The 27,607-nt window shown below is 35.2% G+C and overlaps 1 protein-coding gene across 3 annotated transcripts; it reads right to left on the bottom strand.

The window, feature by feature from the left end:
* Positions 1-1,044: 1,044 nt before the first annotated feature.
* Positions 1,045-23,772, bottom strand: LOC125232057 (multiple C2 and transmembrane domain-containing protein-like). Of its 3 annotated transcripts, none has more exons than XM_048137671.1 (14): positions 23,305-23,772; positions 23,023-23,194; positions 22,356-22,501; positions 20,782-20,922; positions 20,494-20,674; positions 19,999-20,177; positions 19,124-19,328; positions 8,281-8,426; positions 6,893-6,966; positions 4,496-4,554; positions 3,582-3,688; positions 2,875-2,984; positions 1,900-1,997; positions 1,045-1,263 (listed from the first exon to the last, which is right to left on the bottom strand). In XM_048137671.1, exons 1-14 carry the CDS (start codon positions 23,718-23,720, stop codon positions 1,210-1,212), a joined length of 2,088 nt encoding a protein of 695 aa, XP_047993628.1. In that variant the 5' UTR covers positions 23,721-23,772; the 3' UTR covers positions 1,045-1,209. The 3 variants fall into 3 exon arrangements, with proteins under 3 accessions (XP_047993628.1, XP_047993627.1, XP_047993629.1); XM_048137670.1 differs by having other exon boundaries at positions 6,893-7,044; XM_048137672.1 differs by lacking the exons at positions 23,023-23,194; positions 23,305-23,772 and adding an exon at positions 21,183-21,252 and having other exon boundaries at positions 6,893-7,044; positions 22,356-22,407.
* Between the last annotated feature and the right edge of the window lie 3,835 nt (positions 23,773-27,607).

A 27,607-nucleotide genomic window follows, 5' to 3' on the forward strand; every position in this document is an offset into this window, starting at 1 on the left:
CATGTTCGTTCAAAAATAGCGCCTACGTGCTCTTTGGTTCAAACAACAAGCTACTTTTCATTTGTGTGCGTGTCTGTTTATTTGTCCATACTAATATTATAAATGGGAAAGTGTGTGTGTCTGTTTGTTTGTCCGTCTTTCACGGCAAAACGGAGCGACGAATTGACATTATTTAAGTGGAGATAGTTGAAGGGATGGAGAGTGACATAGGCTACTTTTTGTCTCTTTCCAACACCACTTCCCTAAAATGGAAACTGGAAGTTTTCAGACAATTTTCGAATTTAACGCGAGCGAAGCCGCGGGCAAAAGCTAGTTAATCATAAATAGTTAGTGATTTGAGATGAATGTACCTAATACTTTTGTTAATATTACGTGTATGTTTTATCCAAAATCAGTAAACGCTATTTACCACTAATTTGAAATTGTGGGAAGGTCTACTCAGACCGATTTTATACCAGCAGCACCACTGAATCCGGTGATCCAGATATAGTGTACATATTGAAACCGGTGCTCTATAAAAGGTAAAGTAAAGTTTACTTAATATATAATAGTAACTAATAATTTGTTTTACAAGGGGGCAAAGTTGTTGTTTAACCACACGTGCCAATGATACCCGAGCTAACGAAAAATTCCAATATTGAACCGCGAACATAGCGAGTGGTTAAAAACGTGGAATTTTGAGCGTTGCGAGGGTTTCAAGGCACGAAGGTTTGCCACCGAGTAAACACAAAATGTTTCACCACACCAACAAGAACACAATGCTGACTATAAAATATCAAACTAAACAAAATCGATAGATAAATTCAATATTTATGATTCAAAATCATCATTTATAGGTCAATTCTACCAGCAAGCTTAAGACATCAAGTTAAAATTTGTATGAAATTACTTTGCACTCTTGTGGATAAAATGAAATTTTGCTATCTGTTTTCGAATAGCAAAGAAAACCTTTACCGGTTGGTGAAAAAGTAATTATTAGGTAGGTATAAAACATCATCTGTTAGCTAGGCAAGGCTTCAAAAAGGTGCAATAAAAATTCATCAATCAGTTTTTTGTTGCATAAATTTAACTGAATAGATTAAGTACTCGTACAAATGATTACTGTAACTAATAAATTGAAATACTCACATATCAAATTGCTGTCTTAGTAGCTAGTTATTTACAGGTAAAATAAAATATTAAAAAAAACAGATCTAGAGTTGTCATTCGTCAATTGACCACATCTTCCGATATTTCTTCTAACGGTAATTCTTCACAATCAAGCTGTAAAAAAAACAATTATCACTACAATTTCTGCATTTTTAGGGTTCCGTACCAAAAAGGTACAAAAGGAACCCTTTTTAACAACGTTCGTCTATGAAATCAAAGTTGCAGGCTCAGTTTATATGGTTAATATCATCAAATGTCAAAGTGTATCTGTCTGTGTGTGGTCATGCTTAACCGCTAAACCGATTCATTTAAAATTTGGTAAGGTACAGCGGGGCAAATATCGACTGGGGGACAATCATAACTGATCAATTTGATAATGCATTGTAAAACATGGAAAAAAATATCAGTTGCTTTTGACCCCCAGTCGAAATTACCTTGCTATACCTACCTTACATTTTAGATAGATAGTTTTAGTCACAGAGAAGGACATAAAATAAGATAGTTCTGATCCTTTTTACTAAAGGGCAAAATGTTTCAACCAGAAAATAAGAATATTAGGCATCGCCTGTTACTTGATTCAGGCATTTCACTCAAACTTACTCGTATTGTCTATAATTTACATCAGGCGTTATAATTTATGAAATAAGTTCGTGCCACGGAAACTATAAAAAATCGATAAAAAAGAATCTACCCAAATTACTAATATCAAGCAAAATAATTCTAAGCGGCTAGGTAATTAATGTTACTTACCAAAGTCTCATCGTCAGGCACCCGAGATAGTAAGTCTAGTATTTCATTATTAGGTATTCTGTTCGGGCGGAGGATTTTTCTTGTAAACTTGTGTACACCTGAAAAGTAAACATTGAAATAGAGTTGTTTGATCTAAATATTTTCTAGGTAGCGCTAGCATAGGCTGGCAGCAATTTTTTTGCAGTCTGTTTCATATAACAAAACGCGAGACGCGTAAGCAGGTATTGGACGAGGTCAAAAATTCACAGATTTTATGCGGGTCAAAACAAAAACAAAATGTTTGTTGCGCTAGCTATGTTTCGTTCCGTTGTGGTTGAGTTTGTTTTAAAACTGTAATAACATCCATACTAATATTATAAATGGGAAAGTGTTGTGTGTCTGTTTGTTTGTCGGTCTTTCATGGCAAAACGTAGCGACGAATTGACGATTTTTTAAGTGGAGATAGTTGAAGGGATCGAGAGTGACATAATAGGCTACTTTTTGTCTCTTTCTAACGCGAGCGAAGCCGCAGGCAAAAATATGCAATAAGGCAACTTTACATATGCATGATTTATAAAGGAATTCATACGTAATTGTGGTGTAAGTATTATTTTATTGTGAAGTAAAACAATAATCTATTAATTTTGAGGATTGCAGCTCCATTGGGCTTACATCCGAGTGTTTATCCATATTGATAAATTTTAGATTATAATTTGTTAAAAGCTTAAATCTACTGTATGTATCGGTTGTAAATTGATAAAAGTGCAATAAAAAGATAACAAATTAATCATGTTGGATTAAAAATTAGATGTGACTAATGTAAGTTTAATTTTTTAAATTGATTGATTTTTTGTACCTACATATTAGGCACGTACATTGTAATAAATATGTTTACATAATTGTTGAACGGCCCCTATGTTGAGGTAAGTGCGTACGTACAGGAGAAATAGTTATATAGTAAAAAAAAAAAAGAAAAAGAAAATAGTTGTGACTTACCCCACAGCATGAAGATGTAATTGACAGGAACGAGGAACATCACCAAAGATATTACCATTATGATGGTAATGGACAGAAAACTCAGGAATGGCACAGTAAAATTGTACAAACTGAAACAAATCAAAATGTACATTAAGTGTTTTGACTGGGATATGATATGGACAATTATTAACGAGTAACCATGATGTATGTAATTGCGACGAATTATCGGGAGCTTGACAAAAAAAGAAGATACGAGTTTCTTTCAAAGTAGTGACGAAATATTGTTTTCCCCTCACTAGCTCGGAAACACGTGTTTTATCCTTTAATACCAGCGGGTAAAAACACATTTTATCCACTAGTGGGTAAAGTAATTTGACCTTGAATATAGCCAAATTTTCTGCTTTAAAACTGATAAAAGTGGGTGAATCTAGTGATGAAGATGTTTTACCACCTGTGGAAGCAGTGATAAACGCGTTTTTTTTGCGTTTTTGCTTTCCTCGCTATAGTGAGGGGAAAAGTTTTGTGTTACACTCGGGTGCAAATGTATTTTACTTCTCGTGTGTTAAAAAACTCGCAAGTTCAGGATTCTATTCTCGAACCACTCACTTCGCTCGTGGTTCAACTATAGAATCCTTTCACTTGCTAGTTTTTCAATTCCACACTCGGCGTTAAAATACAACTTTGCCCCCTTGTATAACAAATAACTATTACAGATTATTTCTTACTTCTTTACGCTCTCGCCGTAACTAGCGAGTTTGCCGATGGTGTTCTGTACTGACTGTACCATTTCTTGCAAAGAGTTTATTTTTTGCATTATCGATGTCGCCGATGTCTGTAAAACAAACGATAGTGCATGGTGTAGTTTTAACCTCGTAACGCCCACCATACAAAATTTTTGCTAATCAATTTTGATTCTAGTTTTACTTGAAATTGAGTTGAATTTCATTTGTTCGAAAAATTTTAGAAACAAAAGAAATTATACTTTATTTGTTTACATGAAAGTTAAAATTCCATTGAAACCAAATGTACATCTGATTGTACCTACATTGGGCGGCAAGAAGTTAAAACACTCGTTAGTCATATGAGCCGTTTTTAGGTAAAATGTACCACATTGACGCTGATTGAGGCGATATGTACCGAATATTTATTGTTTGTTAGCTTGTTATACAAATTCCTAAAAGATGTCGCTGTCCCAGATGCAAACTGGGCCAGGGCCCAGGGGTAATGGTAGGTTTTTAAAGAACCTATAGTATGTAAGATTCTGTTATAATATATTTATGTAAGAATAAATGATTGGTATCGTAGCAACATATACAAATTTTCAAACATAAGGACATTTTAAATGGTTACTGATATCGACATTGTGGTACGATAAACTTGAAAATGTCATATATTTCATTACCGATTGAATAAAGGTAGATTATGTTTTATCTAAAAGTATTGTATTCGAAAATAATTTTAAATTAAATGGCTTTGACAAATAAGGTAAACGACATCTACAACTGCATTTTTTACAGTGTCAAAACCAGTCTGATGTCCGACTGACAATGTGTGACATCTTTTTTACAGCGATACGAAAACAAAAAGTTGCCTTTCATCATTGTTGTTGGTAACTAATATCAATCAATCATGAACTGACCTTTTCAATTTTATCATCTGAGGTTATTGACCTATTGTCGTCTTCAAAATACCTCCTCCCTGAAAAAGAAAATATATTTTCAGTTTTCAGTTAACAGAAAATAAATAACTTATTCGGTTATTTGCTTACAAGATATTATAAGGGAATGTCAGGTAAATTTTTATAGATATTAATAATTCCAAAAACAAACAGGAGGCGATATCGTAACAGTCTTTGCACACTGCCTATTAAAAATCTGGATATTTTGCAGTTATAAATAAAAAACCGGCCAAGTGCGAGTCGGACTCGCGCACCGAGGGTTCCGTACAAACCTGCAAGGTTTACAATTATTAAAAAAATATATATTATGTGATGTAACTAAAAATTTATGGTTTTCGTAATTTTTCCTTTATCTATGCTATAAGACGTTGCTTCGTACCAAATTTCAAGATTCTGAGTTCACGGGAAGCACCCTGTAGGTTTTGATTCCCTTGCAAGTGTCGAAAATTTGCGGCATAAACGGCTGTATCTTTTGATTGCGTTGGCTTAGAAGTTTGATTTTTTCACAGCTTCAAGGGACAGTAGACCTGAGTAATTGATATAAATTTCAGCTTCATACCTCCACGCGTTCCTGAGAAAAAGGGTCTTGACAGACGGACGGACGGACGGACAGACGGACAACAAAGTGATCCTATAAGGGTTCCGTTTTTTCCTTTTGAGGTACGGAACCCTAAAAATACGATATTATTTCATTACACAAATTGATGACTGTGCCCTAGCACAGTAATCTCAGTACGCTCCTTAAAGAAACACGTTCAAAAATACAGAGACATACGAGTATCTCCTATGAACGCATCCATTTTGCTGATATGAAACGCCTATTCATTTTAAATGATCAGTTCATTCCCAAAATTGTTTTTTATCGAAAATCCAATCACCATAAATACAAATTGATTTACAAATGAAAAGATAAATTGTATAGTTTAGATGTTAGACAGCAGATGTCATTTCCGTGGCGATGGCGGGTGAATTTATCAAAATGGACGCATAATCGGCCGTTTGCGGAAGGTAAATCAATAATTTAGTATACCTCAGATATATCTAATACTTTTATATAAATTTGAATTACATTATGCTTAAGACAAGGTTGATTTTCGGTTAAAATTACAGGGTTGATAGGAGTTTGGGGTAGTTATTAGTAAGAAATCGCTGAATGAATAATTTCAACTGATCATTGAAAATTTGCAACGCTTCGTAAAGCGGGGTTTATTGGTTTATTTAGTGAGGTAATAAACAAGGGAGATTAATTTGAAGTGTTTATTGTATGAAATTAGAATATTAAACTATTTTGCCAGAATATGGCACTGGTTCGCCTAAATCACGTATCATTTGGTTCGTAATTTATGAAGCGTCTGTAATTAAGCCAATACGTTCTCAAATAGGTACGATACGAACTAAAATATTGTAAAGAAAATTATGTAAATATGTTATGTTAAACTAAATTGATTATTATTGAGAATAATTGTTTGTTTTTGATTAGTTTTTTAATAGTTTCTTTTAACTTTTGGCTTGAAATGAATGTTTTATTTATTTATTTATTTGAAGCGGTACCTACAGTAATAAATATTTGAAATAAAGATGATGTAGAAAGACCCCGCGATATCAATAATTAAAAAATCATCATGACATCAAGGAGTTGATATCCAATATACTTACTTACATAAGGCAAATAGAGATTAGGTAACATAAGATTGTTTCATTTTATCAGTTTATCAAAAATAGTACTCCGTATAGATAGTACTCCGTATAGACAGATATACTCCGTATAGAAAAAAATGTACCTCAGTACCATACAGAAAAATGTACGGTGGCTTAGATGGCTAGATGGCATTACACCTTTTGGTACGCTCAGCTAGATGGCGCTAATATTAATATTTGACATTTTAAAACACATCAAGCTTATCAAGCTAAGAATATGGGCCAAATTGTCAAAACTGAGGTTTAAAAGTTTTAAGCCTGTGTCAAGAGATGGCAGTCTATTCACTGTGATTACACATTTTACTTCGACAGTAACTCTCTATAATACTCGATCTTCTTTGGTATTACTAGTATAAACATTTTATTGTGTACAACAGATTTATGTACATATTGTACATACAATTTACAGCAATAGAAGTACAAAGAGGTTTAAGGGTTCCAGTTAACCTTAGAGTAGATGTGAAAAATATTCAATTAGGTAAGATAAACCAAAAAAGTGTTTAGTAGCAATATTAGTTATTGAGTACGGGAGACATTAACTGTAAAACATTTTTAAAATATATCTATAAGTATCTATGAAATTAGGAATGTAGGTATCATAAAGCACAGCTTCCAACATTTCAATGGTGCAGACAAAGAAAATAAAAAATGAAAACTTACAGCGGAACAAGAAGTAGTTCTCAGGGCGATACCAAATGAACGGCAAGAGGAACAGCATCGGTAGCATCCAGACCCTGAAGATGGAACACATGATGAGCCACACTACTAGCGCCAGTATGTTCCAAATCCTGGATTCCCATTCAAAACAGGTCCTGTAATGACAAAAGTATTATAAAACTTCAATAGTAGGTTAATTTTTTTTTAATTGGGCATTTTAAGAATTTGGGACCCCCCAATTAGCGGAAGTTGTAAACAAAAATTAACTCACTGTCAGTTTTGTGACGTTAATTAAGCATGAAATTTCTATAATAATATTGTTTTTGTGTTAATTACATAAACTTAAAGCGATAATCTACATTGTAAAGGTTGTTTATTAAAAATTAAATCACTTGCAATAAAATATATAGGATAAACAATGACATTAAAACCGAAATAAATTACACATATGAAAGAAAAAGTCACCAAGTATCTTCCTTGGTGACTTTTTCTGGCACGTTGAAATATTTTCAATAGAATATAATTTGACTTGTGTTAATTAGAAACAATGACATATTGCGCAATTTTTACTACGGGACCAATCTCAAAATGCTCAGAAAGTCAAAATGTACGAGACAGTTCCAGGTGACTAAATAAAACTCTGTAGAAAAAAGCATGAACAGACAAATATTTCAGTTTTGATGTAGGTAGGTACTTTGTGAGCGGTAAGTTCGTACATAAGTACGCCGAATATGAAAGCTTGTAGACAGTGAAAAAAGCTATAACAATTTAATGTATAAACTCCCTCGCAGAGAGGCTATTGTAACAGGCGCCTAGCAATATCAGGGGGGTTACCATGAAGTGCTAAAGCCGTTCAGTTTAGGTTGAGAGAAAGGGACGAAGCTATAGCAGTTCCATAGCTCCGTCCCTCTCTCTGAACCTAAACTGAACGGCTTTAGCACTTCATGGTAACCCCCCAGAGATAACATACAGTCATACACTAGAGAAATTTCGTCGGGTACCACGGCGGGCGGGTGGTCTAGTATAATGACGTTAGCCGCGTAAGCTGAAGATCCGGGTTCGATTCCCGGTTCGGCCACCAGTGAGCCTTGTCGGTTTTTCTTTCGTGTATAATATCTATTTCAATTTCTAGTCTAAATATATAACAGAAGAAACTGACCGACTGACTGACATATCAACGTACAGCCGAAGCCGCTGGTCCTAGAGATTCTAAATTTGGCACGGAGGTTCCTTATAAGGTGGAGAGAAGCACTAACAAAGGATTTTTCAAAATTCACATCCCAAGGGGATGAAATGGGGGTCCAAAGTTCAACGTTTGAATAAGATTACTTTTAGTACGCGGGCGAAGCCGCGGCAAAAAGCTAGTTTAATATAAAGTAAAAATGAATTACTTTACAACTTTGGAAGCGTCCACTATCCATTCACCTACTGCTTTGGCTCGCGATAGATTTCTTGCAAAAATGTGCCTGTCTAACTTCTCCGTTGGCTCCAGATATACTTCTTCTTTCGGATTGATGACTCGAATAGCAGCCCTCGGCTGAAAACATAAATAATAATAATAATAATGTGTTTATATATTTTGTATTGTTTTGTATGTGGTTTTGTATTTTACTTTTATAATCATATTATAAAAAAGCCTAGCCTAAGAATTGAAATGAATAAAGAGAATAATAATAATAAAACAACAACATAGATATGCTGTGCCGGGTGTCGTTAAAACGAACGCCAAAACGAAAAGGACATCTCATGAAGAGAATTACGGCCATTTTTTTTTCAAAGTTGTCCACCCCACTTTTTTGTGGTTGGTATTTTTTACGCGATTTATAATCAGAATCGCGAGGTCTGATGCCGGAGGAGGAGAAAAAAATGTCCCATGAATTCCATACATTTTTCAAACCTTCCATTCCATCACCGCCATACAAAGTGTATGAAAAAATGGCAACGGAATGGAAATAAACCTTGGGACACTTTTTTTGTCTCTTATTAGGGTTTAAGGAGCTCGCGATTCTGAGTGGAAACCACATAAAAATTTTCAGATCCAAAAAAAGTGATATGGACAATTTTGAAAAAAAAAAGGACAATAGCACTTTTTGAAATATTAGCACTTTTTTTTTATACTACGTCGGTGGCAAACAAGCATACGGCATTAGGAAAGAAGAGGCAAACCTCTTCGTACGAATGAAAGGCAGGTCGACAACGTAAGGGTGAAACCGCTCACCGCGCCTGGGAAACTACTTTACTATGAAAGAGTTCTACAGTGGCCTAGGATTCAGATTGGTTGTCTGTACAATACAATACAATACAAATATTCTTTATTGTTCACCAATATAAACAAAACAAAATTACATTTAAAAAAGCACATAACTTTAATTAACTACGGTAGACAACAGGCGGTCTTATCACTAAATAGCGATCTCTTCCAGACAACCTTCACATTCATAAATATTATTAATTTTTTGCACAGATTCGGGAGGATAATTTTAGAACTAATTACCATCTATCGGTAAATATTGCTATCGGTTATAAATTATAATAACCTACTGTGTTTTGCTTTAGCAATTAATTACTTTAACAGATAATTATTTAATCTCCTGCAAACGACGTTAATAATACGCCAATACCACACAATTTAGCCAAAAATGTCGTGGGAAGTGTTATTTTAGATTTCTGAAAGCTTGAAACCTACAGCTGGGTCCACACTTGTGACATGGCGACGGACCGGACTACGTGGCATCGGACAGAACATGTTACGCTAAATGTGGACGATCTAGGTTGTGCTGACACGGTCACAGTCCATGAGTAACGACGAAATGTTACAAGTGTAGACGCATGGTGGCGAACTGGACTGCTGCGTGGCATGGCACACGCGATTGTTATTCTTCCTTCCAACAATAGGCTAGTTTCCTATAAGTACTTAAAAACTAAAATATTTTATGCAATGCAGTGACAGGTTGCCAAACAATTTAAAGCACCACATAATCAGAAGAAAAATATGGACAGTAGGTATGTTTAAACATTATTTTGTATTTAATAACTCAAAGAGAAAGATATATATTCTACTTCTCATATTTCTTAGAGCCACCTACCATATATTCTGATTATATTAACTCCAGTACCCAATGGAAGAGATCGCTCTTAAGCGATAAGACCGCCTGTTGTTACCTCTGTTTAATTTGTTTTGTTTCTTGTGTATTACTTGTAAACTATGTGAGGTGTGCAATAAAGAGTATTGTATTGTATTGTATTGTATTGTATTGTATTGTATTGTATTGTATTGTATTGTATTGTGTTGTATTGTATTGTGTTGCATTGCATTGCATTGTTTGCATTGCATTGTATTGTATTGTATTGTATTGTATTGTATTGTATTGTATTGTATTGTATTGTATTGTATATAAAGTAAATGAATTGACTGTGACGTCACTCCTCGGTATTTCATAGTAATTCCATATTAGCAAATCATTTTGACAGTTAAAAAGAAGCTGATTTGACTAGTAGGAAACTAGCCTACTGCGAGAGACGTAGTGGACGTATCGCCAGGACACGTCTTGACGTAATCCACTTCTATCCCGTGTCTGTCCCATGTCTGTATCTGTGTCATATGGCGTAATTCGACACGTGTCAAAAATGCAAGTGTGGACGTGTCCTGGTCACGCGGACAATAGCGAACATCCTTTGAAGAAAACCGACTTTCGATGGATCGGCTCGAAACACGTAACTTTAATGCGTGACAGTACACAGATCAGCGTCCACATTGGGCCTGGATTGTAGATCGTAATTCCATACATTGTCCGGCCAGTTATCCTGTGACCGGGAGTTTCTTCCAGTGTTCGAAATGGATTGTGCCGTACTGCAGGTTGTAACAAATTGTTCGCGTAACAAAAGACGTCCACATTAACGGTACTGACATACGGTCCCGGGATAATGTTCGGCAAATTGTCACAAGTGTGGACCCAGCTTACGATCTATCTGCGTACATTAGACTGACCTCGTACGATTGAGCTAAGCGGAATCGATGCGTGCGCGGCGAATTAACGACCATATTTTACGTTTACTAACGCGAAAGAAAAACTCATGAAAACTCGAAAATTCGCATTTTCCGGGATCTAAGGCTACACTAGATCGATTTTTTACCCCCGAAAACCCCCACATAACAAATTTCAGCGAAATCGTTAGAGCGGTTTCCGAGATCGTCGGTATATATAAATAAATAAATAAATAAATAAACAAGAATTGCTCGTTTAAAAGTATAAGATTCCACCTTTCTGTACTTGTACTGTTCTTTCTGTACTTAAAACTGTGCGTAATAATAGATAATTTCATTTAGCCGAGAAGGACCAGTAAGTACCTAGACTTGGCTCACGAGATAACCGCCATGTGGGATGTTGATTCAACGATCATTGTTCCGATAGTCGTTTCAGCGAACGGTCTCATAGCGAAGAGTCTCGACCAACATCTTAAGAGACTCTCGCTAGGTGGCTGGATCAAGGGCCAGGTGCAGAAGGCGGTGATCTTGGACACGGTGCGGATAGTCCGACGGTTCCTCTCTCTGCAGCCCTAACCACCGGCAGCTTGGGCCCTGCCCGGCTGCCCCGCTGCTGGCGGCACCCTAGGTTAGGTTTTTTATAATATGTTGTAACGAGAACGACACCAAACGACCACGGGTGCGCCATCTGTTGTAACTGCGGTGCTTTACTCAGGCCACACGCTCACGCACAGCGCGCACCCCGCACAACCGCATCGAGCGCATCGATCAGCCGTTTAGTTCCCACGTGCACCAATAGATGTCGCCCACACACAGAGCATCAGGAAGATAGAACACGCGAACGTTTGGTCAACGTAGAAACATGACCCCCCGGCGTCGACCGAGTATCGTTGTACTCTCACAGTAGGAACTAGCTTACTGCACGCTCTATGCCTTAACCTCTCGTATGCTTAGGAGCAGATCTGCTCCATATTGTTTCAACTTTAACATGTAGTTATTATGACTAATATATTAATGACAATTTTTTGACAGACGCATACGAAAGGTTAACCTTTGCTTAAGGGGCTACCCTAGAACGCGCCGCGCACCGCGCGTCAGTTGCCTGCCGGCTCTCGGACGGGGGCTAGAGCCATTTTTTTTCTTAGAATAGAGAAGCGAAACAAAATGAAATTAAATGATCATTTCATTATTACAAGTGTACATTACATAATTCCTGTTTTAGGACAAAAACAAATTATTTCACAATGTACTATGTGACATGTATTGGCGAATTTTGCCCGTCAGTCGCAAGTAGAATTTGGCCGTGTGGGTTTCATCGCCGCTTACGGCTCTCACTGATCAATGCGGTCCTGGTTTCGAGCCCGGGCAGTGGGATATCTTTTTGTGTTTTTTTTTTTTCAAAAACGATTAGTTTCTACGTTATAAAGGTTATAATATCTCCCGGTTACAATATTACATACATACATACATACATACATACATACAATCACGCCTGTTTCCCAGAGGGGTAGGCAGAGATCACGGATTTCCATTTACTACGATCCTGACAAACAAAGTTACAATATTTATGGCAAAATTCATTGTTTCGTATTTTCTCGCTGATGAAAATTATTTGAAGCTTCATATATATGTAAAAGTTTATACAAACGTTGAATTTTGTGACAAATATTATACAGGAAGCCTGTATAGTTTTTTTTTTTTACATGTGCTGGCTGTGTAAAAAAAAGTAATAAATAAATATGAAAATGAATACATAATTATTTTATATAAAATACACACAAGCTAAAATGCATGTGCCTTGTAAACGAGCTTGTACCCACAGCTGCACAGTACCTACTGCGAGCCGGCGCGCGCGCTCGGGTGGGGTCGTTGACCTTGCAACCCCTGCAGGTAGGTTTTAGCTCGCGGCTTCGCGCACATAGCACGGAATGATATAGGTAACAAGGAAAGGTGATATATAAATAAATTTGAATTATTTTTTATATTATAACGTGACCATAATACGTACCGTATGCCGCAACTAACAAAAATCTAAATTTGTAGATAGGTGTTCGTAGTTTCCGTTAGAATAAGGAAATATTTTAAAATTATATAATTATTACGATCAAAGATACGGTACCTACCATAGAATTTTATCACAAATATTATTCATTTTTAGTTAAAAATATTGTGCCAAATTGTACAGGCTGTAATTTTTATAACAAGTAATATGTTAAAAAATAATGGAACCTGAAAATGTAATATTATATTTCGTTAAATTTTATATAGTTTCAGTTTCAGCTTATTTATTCAAGAACAATTTTTACATCGTGTTTGTTTATACACTTTAATCCTTCCATTCTGTATCCAAAAGGGACTACCTCTACATTCCTAATGACGTTTGTTCGAAAATCACTTGGCCTAACTCATTTGGCCGAATTATGAAATGCCTAACGCTCTTTTGGCCTAGCGATCATTTGGCATAATTTAAATTTTGCCCCAAAAATGACATTACCCAGAACCGATTCGCTGTTAGAAAGGTAGGTTTAGGTTAGGTTAGAACCGTGACCTCACACAAATCCGAATTGCTTCTAAAAAGTGGGTTTTAACGGCGTTAGGTGAAACAATATTAGGACATTTAAATTAGGCCAAATGATCATTATGCCAATAAATATTAGGCGATCTAAAAATCGAAGAAAAAGCTTTAGGAATCTAGATATACATCCATCCAAAACACTCCTCTCTCACGAGACTATTCAGATGGTACGCGACTGAACTTTGTGCTTCGTCCGCCTCGCCTGTGCGCGCTGTGTGTGTAGGGTGAAGTGGTCGACAGTCAGTGGTTCGTTTTTTTTTTCAAAGGCCATATCTCCGGAACTATTGCCGATAGGGAGTGAGTATAAAGAACAAAATTACAGTAAATTTAATATAGTTTTAGTATGTATCATTGATTAAAAAAAAAAAAAATACTTTCAAACTCAAAGAAACCTAATATGTATTGCACTATGTTATTTTTTTGCTTACCGTTATCCCATGATTAAATATATTGTACATTGATTCGGTTCGGAGGTGGTGTCACCCCTTTTCCAGGCATTGGATACTGCGAATAATTACCCATTTTGATAATTTTAAGCAGGGACTACCTCTACATTCCTAATGACGTTTGTTCGAAAATCACTTGGCCTAACTCATTTGGCCGAATTATGAAATGCCTAACGCTCTTTTGGCCTAACGATCATTTGGCATAATTTAAATTTTGCCCCAAAAATGACATTACCCAGAACCGATTCGCTGTTAGAAAGGTAGGTTTAGGTTAGGTTAGAACCATGACCTCACACAAATCCGAATCGCTTCTAAAAAAGTGGGTTTTAACGGCGTTAGGCGAAACAATATTAGGACATTTAAATTAGGCCAAATGATCATTATGCCAAAAAATATTAGGCGATCTAAAAATCGAAGAAAAAACTTTAGGAATCTAGATATACATCCTTTTAAGCAATATAAATCATCAATAGAATCAAATAAAAGTAAGGCGTAGATAAAAGCTAATAAGTAATAGTTATTTGTTATACAAGGGTGCAAAGTTGAACTTGGCGAGTTTTTCAACACACGAAAAGTAAATACATTTGCACCCGTTTGTAACACGAAACTTTTTCCCTCCACTATTTATAGCGAGGAAAGTACAACGCAAAAAGCGTATGTAGAATAGTATAAATATTTTGAAGCCCTACTGATTTTTCTGCATATAGATTTAATGTCTAAAATTCCTAAAGTATATTATATTTCAGGCATACAAATAATTACACAGAAAAAAATTATAGTAACCCTATTCCTCGGGTAGGTTGTTAGTTTCCTTTGATTCCTTAGAGCGGAAATAGGAGCCCCGAGTAGCGGGGCTCCGTCTACTCATTGTAGTGGAGTAAAAGTAAGGTACCCTGGACATAATTCAATAACTCGTCCTTTTTGATATTTTATTGGGTATTATTATTAAGCATCAAATAGTAATTATGTACATAGATAAAAAAAAATACGATCGTATTCATATCTTATAAAAATCATGAGATAAAGTACATTATCCCACTTTTCGCTAACAGCAAAATAGTTAACCGAAAACTTTGTTAGATTAACTTTGTGGTGCACTCAGATGCGATCAGTTATTAGCGATATTACACAGAAAATAAATCTGATTGTGTACTTTTTTTTACTGTTTTCATTTTTTATTCGTATAATAGTTCTTGGCAGAAGTCATGTTTGGCAGAAACACCTTACGCAGAATATGCTTTGGCATAAATCATTTCGCAGATTTTTGTAATACCGAATCATCTGTTGTCATAATGTTGATGACCATAATAGTCTTCTAGTCGAACATTACTTTTGCAGATAATATTTGTGCATAATATTTAGGTGGCATAAAGTTGCAATTTGCTATTTGATAGCGAGTTGGATGTGTTGGGGATGCAAGATACCTAACACTCCTCCTCGCTTCGCTCGTCGTCGTACCTAACGGTGACTCTGGGGCAGTTTTTCTCTTATGATAGCGTGTAATAATTCTGCTAATGTAATATTATGCTATAAGATTATTATGGTACATACAATTATGCTAAATCAAAGTCGACCAAAGTAATGTTCTGTAAAACAATATTCTGCCAAATGTGTCTTATGCATGGTAGTAATAATGCCAACTAAATTTTCTGCAAAATTACCATTCGACTGAAAGTGTTTCTGCGAAACATGTTATGCGAAGTGTGTTTCGGACTAAAATTATTCTACCAGATGAGGGTAACCCGGTTATTAACACTTTCGCTACCAAGAACCCGACTGTCGGGCACACCGCTCGTAGAAGCGTAGCCGATTACATGGGTTTCCCCGTATGTAGCGAAAATGTCGTACCGCCGCGTAGAGCCCGGTTTCGAAAGTGTTAATCATTATGACTCCCTTAGATCAATTATTCCGAGTAAGTTTATTTCCTTCAACATTATGGATTTGTACATCTATGGCCTTTGATTATTATGGCTAATAAATTTTATGACTAACAATACTTATGACTTTCAAAAATCAGAACTACAATTTCTGACGTTTAATTTTATGACTAGTGATAATATGACTAAGAAAAATTATGACGAAAAACGTTATGGATAGTAAAAATCGGACTTAAAAAATTATGGGAACCAATAGAGACCCGTCAGTGGCGCTTCATTTGAATAGCCTCGTGAGAGAGGAGCGTTAGAGAGAGAAGAGTGTTTTGAAGACAGAATCGAAGATTTAAAATGTACATAAGTAATAAACAAAATTGATGATGAATTTTGATGTTCTATTCTTTTTTTCACACAGCCAGCCGGCAGCCCATGTGCAGAAAATATTGCTTGTTATAAAAATTACTGCCTGTATAGTTTGGTTCCCTGTATGATATTTGTAACAAAATTCAACGTTTCTATGGTAGGTCGAATCTTTGATCGTAATAATTATCATATAATTTTAAAATGTCTCGTTATTCAAAATGTAACTTATAGGTACTTGAGTTGTACTGTGCGTGCTAAATATGCAGTCTGCCTGTATGCAGTCTTTCGCCGGCTCGGCGCTGCGGACTACCTACCTCGCAACTCGCAAGTCGCAACGCAACCCCAAACACAAGGCACATGCATATAATAGTTACCTATATTTATTGCTACGCGTTCTGTTTTATTGCAAAAAAAGATACTTTTTATGTGAACTTACAATTAATTTACATCAGGAAAAACATACAAAACAATGAATCTTGCCATAAATATTGTAAACGGGAGATATAAACCTTTATAATGTAGAAACTTGTCGGTTTTGAAAAAAATAAAAACCAAAAAAATATTCCTCAGGCCAGAATCGAACCCAGACCATACTAGTACTACACTCTGTCAGTAAGCGGCGTTACAAACCACAGTGCCAAACTCTGCTTATGACTACTGGCCAAAATGCGCTACTACATTTCACATTATACATTGTGAAATAAACAATTTGTTTTAGTACTAAAACAGGAATGATCTAATGATAATTTAGATACATTTTGTTCCGGTTATCGATACGGTCATTGATGATGCCACAGGGCCCTCTGGTTCGAGTTTAAAGGTAATTTTATGATACGTCAATACAACAACATTCATATTGATTATTGACAAAAAAAATTTTCCATAATACGACAGCATTCCAGCCGCGGGTAACTGAAGGCCTTGGTCACTTTTCTTTAGTTTACTGCATTTATTTCCGTTTATAATATGTTTAGTAGTTTGTCTCGTTAAAAAAAAATTTGCATATTTATAGCATTAAAGTGTATTAGTACCCATACATTCGTACAGGCAACTCCTGGCGCTAGTAGCTTATAGTATTGCGATCTAGTACAAGCAACTCCTCCTAGATGGCGACTTGTTACGTATGGTGGTCTTGAATCTCGATCGACGTATCGTATAACAGGGGTGCGGGGAGGGGAAGCAGCGCGATCGAGCAAGGGCATTCAAACGGGGGACCGTCTTAAGCATACGAGTGTCTTCTAGCTAAGGTAACGGCGGCTATCAACGCGGGTATCGAAATCGACGTCCATTACCGCCGCATTTGCAAATACGCATTTTATAGGCAAACCGACCAATTTCTTAAAAAAAGTTACTCACACAAAGGAAGCCTGTTTAGTTGACTAACGCACATATAGACGATAGAGAGTGTGAATGAAAGAAGACGCTCGCTATTTGACAGTTTTTGCCACGGGGCCGCGAGAAGAGGTTGTGTAATACTGACGTGTGACGCTAAACCTAAGTGAACTCCAATCTCATTTAGTAGTTTACGTAATAATTATGGCAAACAGGTGAAAGTTATGCATTTCAAATTATTGTTTATAGTTTTCTACATGACTTCTGAGTACTTTTTACGTATTGTTTAGCCTGGAAATGTGTTTAAAGTGGAAATTAAAAGACAGCGGTGAAAGGCGCCATTTCGTGAGTAGATTCTATTACTGTGGTATACCACAGTAATAGTTAAAGTAGTGATATTAGTTCTTTTTGCTTTATTTTAAGTATATGTGATCAGTTATATAATGTCTTACAGTTGTTTCAATCTTGATCTATTCACGCTATCAAAGAACTATTTACGCGGTATGAAAATTATTCAACAAAACCTTATTTTTTAGCAAAAACTTCATGACTGATTTCGTAGTTTCTATGAAAACCGTTAATTTGTCAATTTTTTATAAACATTGACATAAAGTCTGATGCTTACTTACCAGTTATGTAAACTTGGTTTTAATATAAGGTTGCAATATTTTATTTTGATTTGTAATGAAAATACATCTGTATGACTTTGTTTTTATGGGTCGGAATTAGATTTTATAATACTCCAATTTATGCCTATTACCGATGGTACGATCAGATAACCCTCGGTAATAGAATATATAAGAATCTATTACCGATCCATGCAATATTTGTTTGGGTCGGTAATGGGTTCCTATAGAAGTATCTATTACCGAGCGACATATTAGTCTTGTATCAAAATATGACATTTAGTGTACCGTAAGTACAGATTTCTTAGGTGAAACTGAGTTTTCTGTGGGTATTCATAAAGGAGGATAGTATTGGTATATGTATTTGTCATAATTTGTATATTCAACCGTCGGTATTAAGCTCCGAATTTTGAGATGGGTTTCTATTTACCGATGGCAGAAAAACACTGTCATTCATACCCTCGGTAATGAAATCTCAATTCGCGTTAATAGAACTGCAGCCTGTTCATTACCACGGTAATAGAAAATTTAGGTATGTTGGCTTCAATAATCATTTTATGACATATAATAAACTAAAATGATCCTAAAACTCTTCAAAACTAATAGTTCAATAAATACTCTTCCATAAAAAAAATATTTGTGGTCGTTAATGAGCTTTGATACCCTTAATTTTTTGGTATCTTTTGAAATCTTCCTTAATACCACGTTAATAGGCGCCATTACCTTAAGTAAACCTACCTAGCCATGCTTGCATCCACCTTTGCTGGGTCATGCAGGTTCAGTGAGGTATCACTAACTTGTAACCTTGTCAATAAAGTCTAGATTCGTACACTCGGCTTTCTCTTCACTTCGCCAAACGCCATCCCGCCTTACAATGTTTATTTATGTTTTTATATTGTTTTGTAAATGTTTTTATATTTTATTTTTATATATAGAGGATGAAAATAAATACCGAGAATAATTTAATTTCATTTCAAATAGACAGACATTCACTACTAAATAAGAATGACTGTGATAATATTCAATTACTTACAAGGTTCCATGTCACTTTCATTTCCAAAAGTATTCTCGGATTAGTTCCTTTAGCTCTCTCTCTTTGCGTGCTGTCCTTAAGGGCGTACCATTTTTTTTCTCCATTATTTATTTTTAATAGAGGAACTGATATCATTCCAACTATTTCAGTCTTCTTTTCTTCAAAAATGGTGACTTCTAGGATTGATGTAATATCCGTTACTGTGCTGAAATTGGTCAATATTTTAATCATTTGTAATTTGAATTTTACTTCACAGTTGTATTTGAAGGATGCAATTTCGATTTAGAATTTGAGAATAAAGTCTATAGGCTAGCAACTTTTTTGGCGGTAATTTTTGCAAAAAGAAATAATTGGAATTCTGTTTCTCTTGCCACATTATGCATGCGAACACAGATGCATTTCAAGCTAAGTAAACAGCGATTTTGATAGCCCTGGCCCCGAAGCCGAATGGCATTTCTGCGACGCGAAAAGAAATCGAAATGCCGCAGAAAGGTTGTCTGGCTCTGTCGTGCCAATACGCAAGACCGATAGAGATAGATAGCTACGAAATAGATATTATCGTAGGCGTTTCGTGAGCGTTTGTGCATTCGGCTACAATCACTGTGCATTGTTTAAAATGTTAAACAAACTTCAATGGAATTATGACCTTTGCTTAAGCCTTGCACAGGCATTTTTCTGGACACCACAAAGACTCACGCCTTGTTGACTCGCCATAAAGTCAAGCTAGATTTGACAAATCTGTGCGCTATCGTTGATGGCAAAAAGCTTTTACTTGCAAATACTTATGTTACAGCCAAGATACATGTCTTAGGATCATGAATTCTTGACAATATTGGAAATCACTTCAATAATAGAAAGGTAAAAACCATACTGACAATGTAAATATTTTCATCCAATTAGGTTCGTTGGTCTTGAATTCAGTAGGTGTTTGAAGTCTGTCATTGTTCAGTTGTAAAACGCAGTAGGAATCGGTTGCGGCTAATCCTTTTCCACCGTATACGAACACTGATAAACTACCAACGTCGGTATAGTCATCTCTTAGTCCAAACCAGGCCTGAAACATTTTACAGTTTTTAGTTGAGTTTAATTTAGATTTAATTATTTCATAGTATTACATTGTAAATGGCTAACCTACACATGTCAACATGATTACTGAGGTAAGTTATGAAAGTCAAAATTATTCTTCATGCTCAAAATCAAAAAGATCAGCAAAGGACAAAAAAGTTTTAAAGTCTAAAGTTGTGCTTTGATATAACACGAGTAGTATTTTGATTTGCGCAAATAGATTTTAATCGTTCGCGCCTTACAAATACCTAATTCTGTATTAAATTGAAAGCAAATATGTAATATTAAGAGTATTTTTTATTTACACGTTTACGCATTTTTCGTTTCCTTTGCCTCTCGTACTCCTCCATGTCTAAAGCGATATTTTTCGGAATCACCCCGCTTATAGTGAGCAGAATGAATAATTGGACGTTCGAGCCCTCTTTCAAATCCAAACGCATTTTGTGGGTCTTTTCCCTCTCAGTTTCTGACAGATCTATGTCGCTCCTGAAAAATTACAATTCCATACTTCCTGTTATTCGTCACAATCATTTTTGACGTATACCATCATAAATATTTTCCCTTCTATTATATTCGCTCGCGAAACAAGTTACCTTCCGAGAAATATCTCCTTGTCCCATAATGAGATTTCCAGCATATTTTCGTCGAACAAGTTAATGTTGAATAATTCCTGCCATTTGACTGATGATGATTGGCTTTTTATTGGTTTAGATTTATACTTTTCTGAGCCTAACCTAAATAAAACAAATATGCTTAGTTAATTATAGCCTGACAAGTTTTTATTTGACCCTCGCCGTGTTGCGGATTTTCAGCTGAACTAATTTCTTTTACTGGCAAGGATTACTATTTGACACCCGTCATCGAATGTCAGTGATGTAAAAGTAATTATTTTAAATTTTCTAACGGTTTCATCTCAAATATGCCCAAAATAATAATAAAAAAAAGTGAAAATAATTATACCGAACGTGATAAATTACGTACAACAAAAACTAACCTACAATAATTTATGAAGTAATTAAATATGTCGTTGATGCTACTGAGTCAATTTTATTATCTAAACAATCCTGAAATCACGAAAAAAATTACACTTCAATTAAAATATGAAGGGCAGCCACTGCAGCCAGTAAATAGTACATTTCGTTATAAGTGCGAGAAGAATGACATTCTCGCACGTGTGACGAACGACGTTTTTTAATACAGTTGCGAAAAAACACTACTACTTTACTTACAACGAAATAAAACAATCCGAACTATCAATTTTCCCATGGACATTGACGGATTATTTGACAATTCAAAGGCGTATTTTTGAAGCTTTTAAACTTGCGTGCATATTTTCGAGTTTGCTATTCATCTAACATAATTTATTTCATTGGGTGCCATAAAAACATAAACATTTACGATTTGGGACGATTGTTTAATGTACAACTACATTTTAATTTAATCGATCCATTTATGCCCCGACGTATTGCAAATAACGTAAAATAATTATGACAAATCGCGTAACATATTGAGGTTTTTTGAACGTGCATTAAGTTAAAACATGGTAGACGCCTCTACTTTGACAGTAGAAGACGCGTTTCGTTCCAATCATGTTTTGTTTACACGACTCATTATGACCGATTTTTCAAAGTATAAACCATTTTATAAATTATGTTTAGTATGACTAAAAGTAAACAATTACATATGAAATATTAACGTTTTAAATATTAATCACTTAATAGTATGTTTATAGTTTTATTCTGTCTTAGTAAACTAGACTAATATGAAAACAGCTCGGTAAGTAGTCGTAAAATGGAACGTATATACTTTTTACGCACTAGTTCGTAAAATACAACTTCTCGCACGCTAAACAGCCAAAAAACGGGCACTTTTTGAGCAACTGTATTAAAAAATATGTTATGTAGCTGACACTTTTTTTTCGCGATTACGTAATTATAAAAGTTGATTGATATAATGATCGACACCTATGATGTGTTTGAAGTTTTCATTCGCTGGTGCTGGTGTACCTAACACCCAGTATAATTCAACACATTCCGAACAAATCTTCATTTGTACATCAAGTCAAACAAATATATGAATTATTATTAAATATTATTAGGTGTAAATCTTGGAAATTCATCAATTATTTCAACCCTCTCAGTTTCCGTATTAATTTGTGCACACTTACCGAAATCGGCAAAACAGCATACGTGTCTTTTCCTCCGTGATATCTCTTTCAAAGCCAGTGGCCTCGATGAGCGCAATGGTAACCGTACCCACTTTGGTCTTTTTGACGATTTTTGTCTCTTGTTTTGTTGTGTTACTCAGAATCAACTAAAACAAATGCAGGTTACACACAGGACACTAAGACAGCTTATTTTCAGCCAGTTATTATTTATTTAAAAATACGTTTGTTTTAAAATTGTCTTATTATGTGCAGAAAATGAAGGAAGCTTTTGAACAATGATCGTAATTTATTACGTATATTTATCGCGCCCAATAAGATACCGAATGAAATAGTTCATTTTCGTATAGAAGAACTGTCAATATAAAATTATTTTGAACTTTTTAAAAATTGTGACACATTTTTTTAGAAATATCAACATTTGAATGTGTAATAAAAACATACAAAAAATGAAAATAGAAGGAACTGTCGAAGTACCAATGAAGCATCATTGGTCACGTCAAGTGTACCTTACTTTACGAATTGGTATAAACAAACAAAGTCATTCGTTCATTCATTAATTGGAAAAGCGTGAGCCAATAATAGCATAATTCATATCTCAGAAACTTATCCTCATGAAATGACTTGATGATTATTTAAATAATTAATAAAAGCTAATTTTTCAAATCACCTTTTCCATTTTTTCTTTAGCCTCTTTTTTCTTAGTTTTCTCTCTTCGTCTTTCCTTAACAGCTGCTATTCGAGATCCGATTCTATCACGTATTGTTATTTTGTGCACCGGCGGCGAGGGCGGCGGCAGCGACTCTTCGTACTCCGTGCTTTCGGCATTCAATGTGTTTAAACTATAAATATTCAACATTTATATGATTTATTTATTAATTTTATTAACACAAAAACTTATTTATTTAAAGTAGGTACAAAAGGAAAATGCCAATTTTAACTGTTTACTTACGACTCAAGACTTGCGGTCAGGCTGTTGTCATAGTGTCCGTCGAAAAAATTACAGATTTTTCTTTCTGTTTCCTCAAATGCTTCAGAATATGACACTTCATATGTTCCATTCACATCTTGTTGTGAAGAAGCATTTACTGAGACTTCCTCCACAATAACTTTAAAAGTATCAGGTGGCTTTTTATCTTCATGTTTTATTCCATCCCTTTCATATTCTGAATTTTCTTCAAACGTATGAGCTTGCACAAAAACGAAACTCTCATTCAGACCAGTCAGCGAATCAACAGATTTAGACTTTTCTAGTCTCTTCTGCATTTCTTCATATTTGTTTTGTATTTTTGAATGTATTGAAGCGAAATGCCTCTTTGTTAGTGTACTTGTGGGACTTGTGGGTTCATTTTTCTTATACGTGTCCATCACAAATGAAATATTTATATTGCACTAAAACTGTATTTGATTTGAGCTATACTAACAGACTGACATTGACGACATTGATAAGCGTTGTTCAGTCCCGCAATCTAATCTTTAACGTCAAATCAATAGATTATTTGATATTTACTTTCCGGTTAGAAATTTGAACACTGGTGAAAATGAAAAGATCGATATAATCTTATCGCAGGTGAGTAGTATTTGCACTACTTAATTATTTTCGTCATAAAAATAAAGAAGTTTTAACATTTATAAAATAAAGATAAACATGAAAATAAGTTAATTGCAGAGAACAGGAACATTAGAAAATGTCATTGTTGATACATCGATTCGTGCAAAGAGTAGTTGTTTAACACTATAATTAGGTACATGAACCTAACGAAAAAGCTCCAAGTATTCGTCAACAAGTCCCTGAGGTCGATCCTTCGCGTTTTCTGGCCAAACACTATCCGAAATCAAGACCTGTGGAGTATATGCCAGCAAACACCCATTGACGAGGAAATCGCGACACGAAAATGGAGATGGACTGGACACACTCTTCGGAGAGGGGAAAGAAATAACGCGAACATTGCTCTCGACTGGAAACGGCACGGCAGAATGCAAGCCGTGGCCCCGGGCGCCCTGTCCACTCATGGAAGCGGTCCGTCGAAAATGAGCTAGGAGCGGCTGGTTTGAGCTGGAGCGAGGCCACAAGGGTTGCTGAAGATAGGAAGGCGTGGAGCGAGCTTGTGAAGGCCCTTTGCACCTCTGGGGTGCCTCAGGACTACAACATACATGAACCGCAGAATACCAATTTTACAAATGTATGTTTTGTATGATTTTAGTAGGTAATTGATTAAACAATTAACTACTTAATAACATTATTTCTTTTACACAAAATTATAAAATTTTAAACGTGACAAGAAGTACAAAGAAAATAAAGTAAAGGTAATCTATATTATTGCTCATTATTGTTGGATTGATTGATTGATAAGGTTACAATACATACTAAAGACTATGTTAGGATTGTTAGGAACTTCTATGTAAGGCTGCCTTTCCCTAAACTTGTCAAATGTATTGAAAAGAAATACATATACACCTGTCCGCCCGTCACCAACATCTTATTATTCGTCCTCCAGAATAAAGAAATATCTTAGTTAAAGTTTAATAAATAAATACACCTAGTAATAACTTGACTTCATAGCTCAAACTTAATAAACATTTATAATTCCTATTCAAACGACGAAATTGTACTCAAGACGGTTTCCATTTATAGCAATACTAGGAAGCCGAGAAATCTTGAATACGATGCGGTTAATTTGTGGTTGCTTAGTGATGGCTGACTATCTTCAAAATAGCTCAGTGTGCCTGTTAGGCTTATTCGAAAATGTTAAAGAATATTTTCGTGAATGTTGCTACATTCTAATTGAACATCACGTTAAAATGCTGATGGTTTAGCGGAAAGAGAGTTGTGACTTTCAGTACGGAGGTTTCAGGTTCAAACTCCGACTCAATCTGGTTCAAATGAGATTTTCCGGAACTTATGACATGTGCGATATGACATTTGGTATTTGCTAGTCATGACGACACCAATCTCAATACGACAGCCCATAATGCCTAATTCTGGCATTAGTTGACAATGCGGACCCTATATCCTCATACATCGTGACAATTAGCGGGATAACGCAAAGAAAGTCTTTTATCTTATATTCACACGACGAAATTACTGGTGATCTAAAAGCTTGAGTCAGATTTCCAATTACCAATAATATGTATAATAAACCTTCTTCCAAGATTTTTCTTGCACAAACATCTGAGAAAGTGTTAATTATTTGAATCATCAATTCATCACTCATTTGATTTCATACGTTTATTTAAAATATTTTATTTAATATATGATAAAACAAGAATTGTTAGTAAACCTGATTGTTTTGTAAATTCTTTTCTCTTTTGATTCAAGATATGCCCAATGAAGATAAAAGGATAATTACAAAACAAAAAAGTAATTAGGCTCTCTTGTAATTGCCTGTTTTTTGTTTTTCCCTGTGGGCTATAGATTTATAGTAGCTAAGGGTGTTATTAGGTTGCTAAAAAGTTTCGACTGTAATGGATTGCTTTTGTCAACAAAGTGATATTCAAAATGAATGTTGTGATTATTCTTTCTCTACCCTTTTTCGTTTACACTATAGCCTTCTCTGTCCTACGAGTGCTTCCCTGGAAATTTATTTAATTTTTTTTTTATTTATTTATTTAGAACACATACAGTCATTTATTTGTTGCAGAACAGCCGGATTGGCCGAAGTGACAACCGTTCATGCTACGTAATTTTATCAATAATGTTGATTCAGTCATTGTATCTTTATCAAGTCTTGATTTGATCCACAGCTGTTTTGATTCAATCAGTGGGCTATTTTACCACAGTGACATTCACACTGTTTGTCACTAAATAATATAAGTAATACAATTCTGTTCATATTTCTGGGTTGATAACAAGATGACAAGTAACATTGTTCCTCAGCGTCAATATTTCCTTGTTGAAGAGTCAGTGAAAGGTGTAGTGTCACTATCGGGTGACAATTGTCACTATTTTGAAATAGGCCACAGAGCACTTTTATTTTTAAAAAACCATGGAGGGTCGGCAGAATTGGCAAACCCGCCATTCAAAAGTCGATTTTTTTTTGCGTCAAAAAATATGTTTGCTTCTTTTATAATCGACTTCAAAAAAAGGAGGAGGTTCTAATACGTCGGGATCAAATCGTAATAAATCAAAATACGATACTAGTAATGAATTTAAACGGAACTTCACGAATTTTGTTATGTCTTCTTTAAAAAATAACAATAAGAAGTTGGTAGCAGAAAGTAAAACCAAACGCTTGCTTGTTCTGGTATTAGGAAACACACAAACAATTTCAAAAGAATTCAAGCGTTATTCTTACATTCAAGCAATATAACCTCAAAGCATTATCCAATAGTGCCCATTTGTCGAACATATTCCCTGAAAAATGTTTGCCTCAAGCCAAACTGATCAGAAAGTCTGAAATATTCAAATGCATCCCGCTGCCGTTGAGATTGGCTGATATATTGTGACGGCGGTGCTGAAAGTAGGAGTAATGGTGTTGAGAATGTATATTCTCATTTGTTATTTAATATTCACACCGACTGTAGATCATAGGTTGCCGACTAAAATTGCTTAAAAATTAAACAAAATAAAAATTGCCTAGAGTGATATTTTTTTCGTTCGTGAAAGCGTTCGTTTTGTTTTTGAATTTTGAACCTTTTGTTAGTCAAAACAAGTTCAAACATTTTTTTATGGAATACGAGTATCATAATAGAGGAATAAGTACCTAAGGGAAGAGTTGTAACTCAATACATCAGTAAAAGCGAGTTATTTTTATAGATATAGTTATAGTGACATCTAGCGACAATCACGCGTCAAATAGTGTGATTTATCAGTACCACTACTCGATACTAGGTGTCAACAGTGTCTCGTCTGCCAAAAATTATGTAAGAAAAGTTTACAACTTATAAAGTATTATAATAAAAACTGTAGGTAACTAAATAGATACCTATATTACGCAAATTTAACTAGACTACCTGTGCGCGACGTGTCAATGTCAATATTTCGTATCACTAATGAATAACGGACGCAATTATATATTCCTTATACCGTATCTCGTACTATATAGTGACGTCGTTTCTAAAGGAGCTACGCTAGTTTTTCACGTCTCGCTAACTTATGAGTTTGTGGCTGCAGTTTTGAGTAATGTACGGTTTTAATATGCAATTTTAATATGATGTTCTGAGACGGGGAAAACCTTGCGAACATTGCAGGTTTTTGCTGAATTTAGAAAACCACCTCCGTATTTTAGTAGTCACGTATACCTCCGTAGGGTATA

This window comes from Leguminivora glycinivorella, chromosome 12, assembly GCF_023078275.1.
Source record: "Leguminivora glycinivorella isolate SPB_JAAS2020 chromosome 12, LegGlyc_1.1, whole genome shotgun sequence".
NCBI lineage: Eukaryota > Metazoa > Arthropoda > Insecta > Lepidoptera > Tortricidae > Leguminivora > Leguminivora glycinivorella.

Coding starts and splice junctions, on each gene's coding strand:
- LOC125232057 (XM_048137670.1), bottom strand. CDS start 23,720: ATGGACACGTATAAGAAAAATGAACCCACAAGTCCCACAAGTACACTA. Junction 20,178..20,493: donor AACGAAAAATGCGTAAACGT/GTAAATAAAAAA, acceptor AAAATGTTTCAG/GCCTGGTTTGGACTAAGAGA. Junction 7,045..8,280: donor GACGCTTCCAAAGTTGTAAA/GTAATTCATTTT, acceptor TTGTCATTACAG/GACCTGTTTTGAATGGGAAT.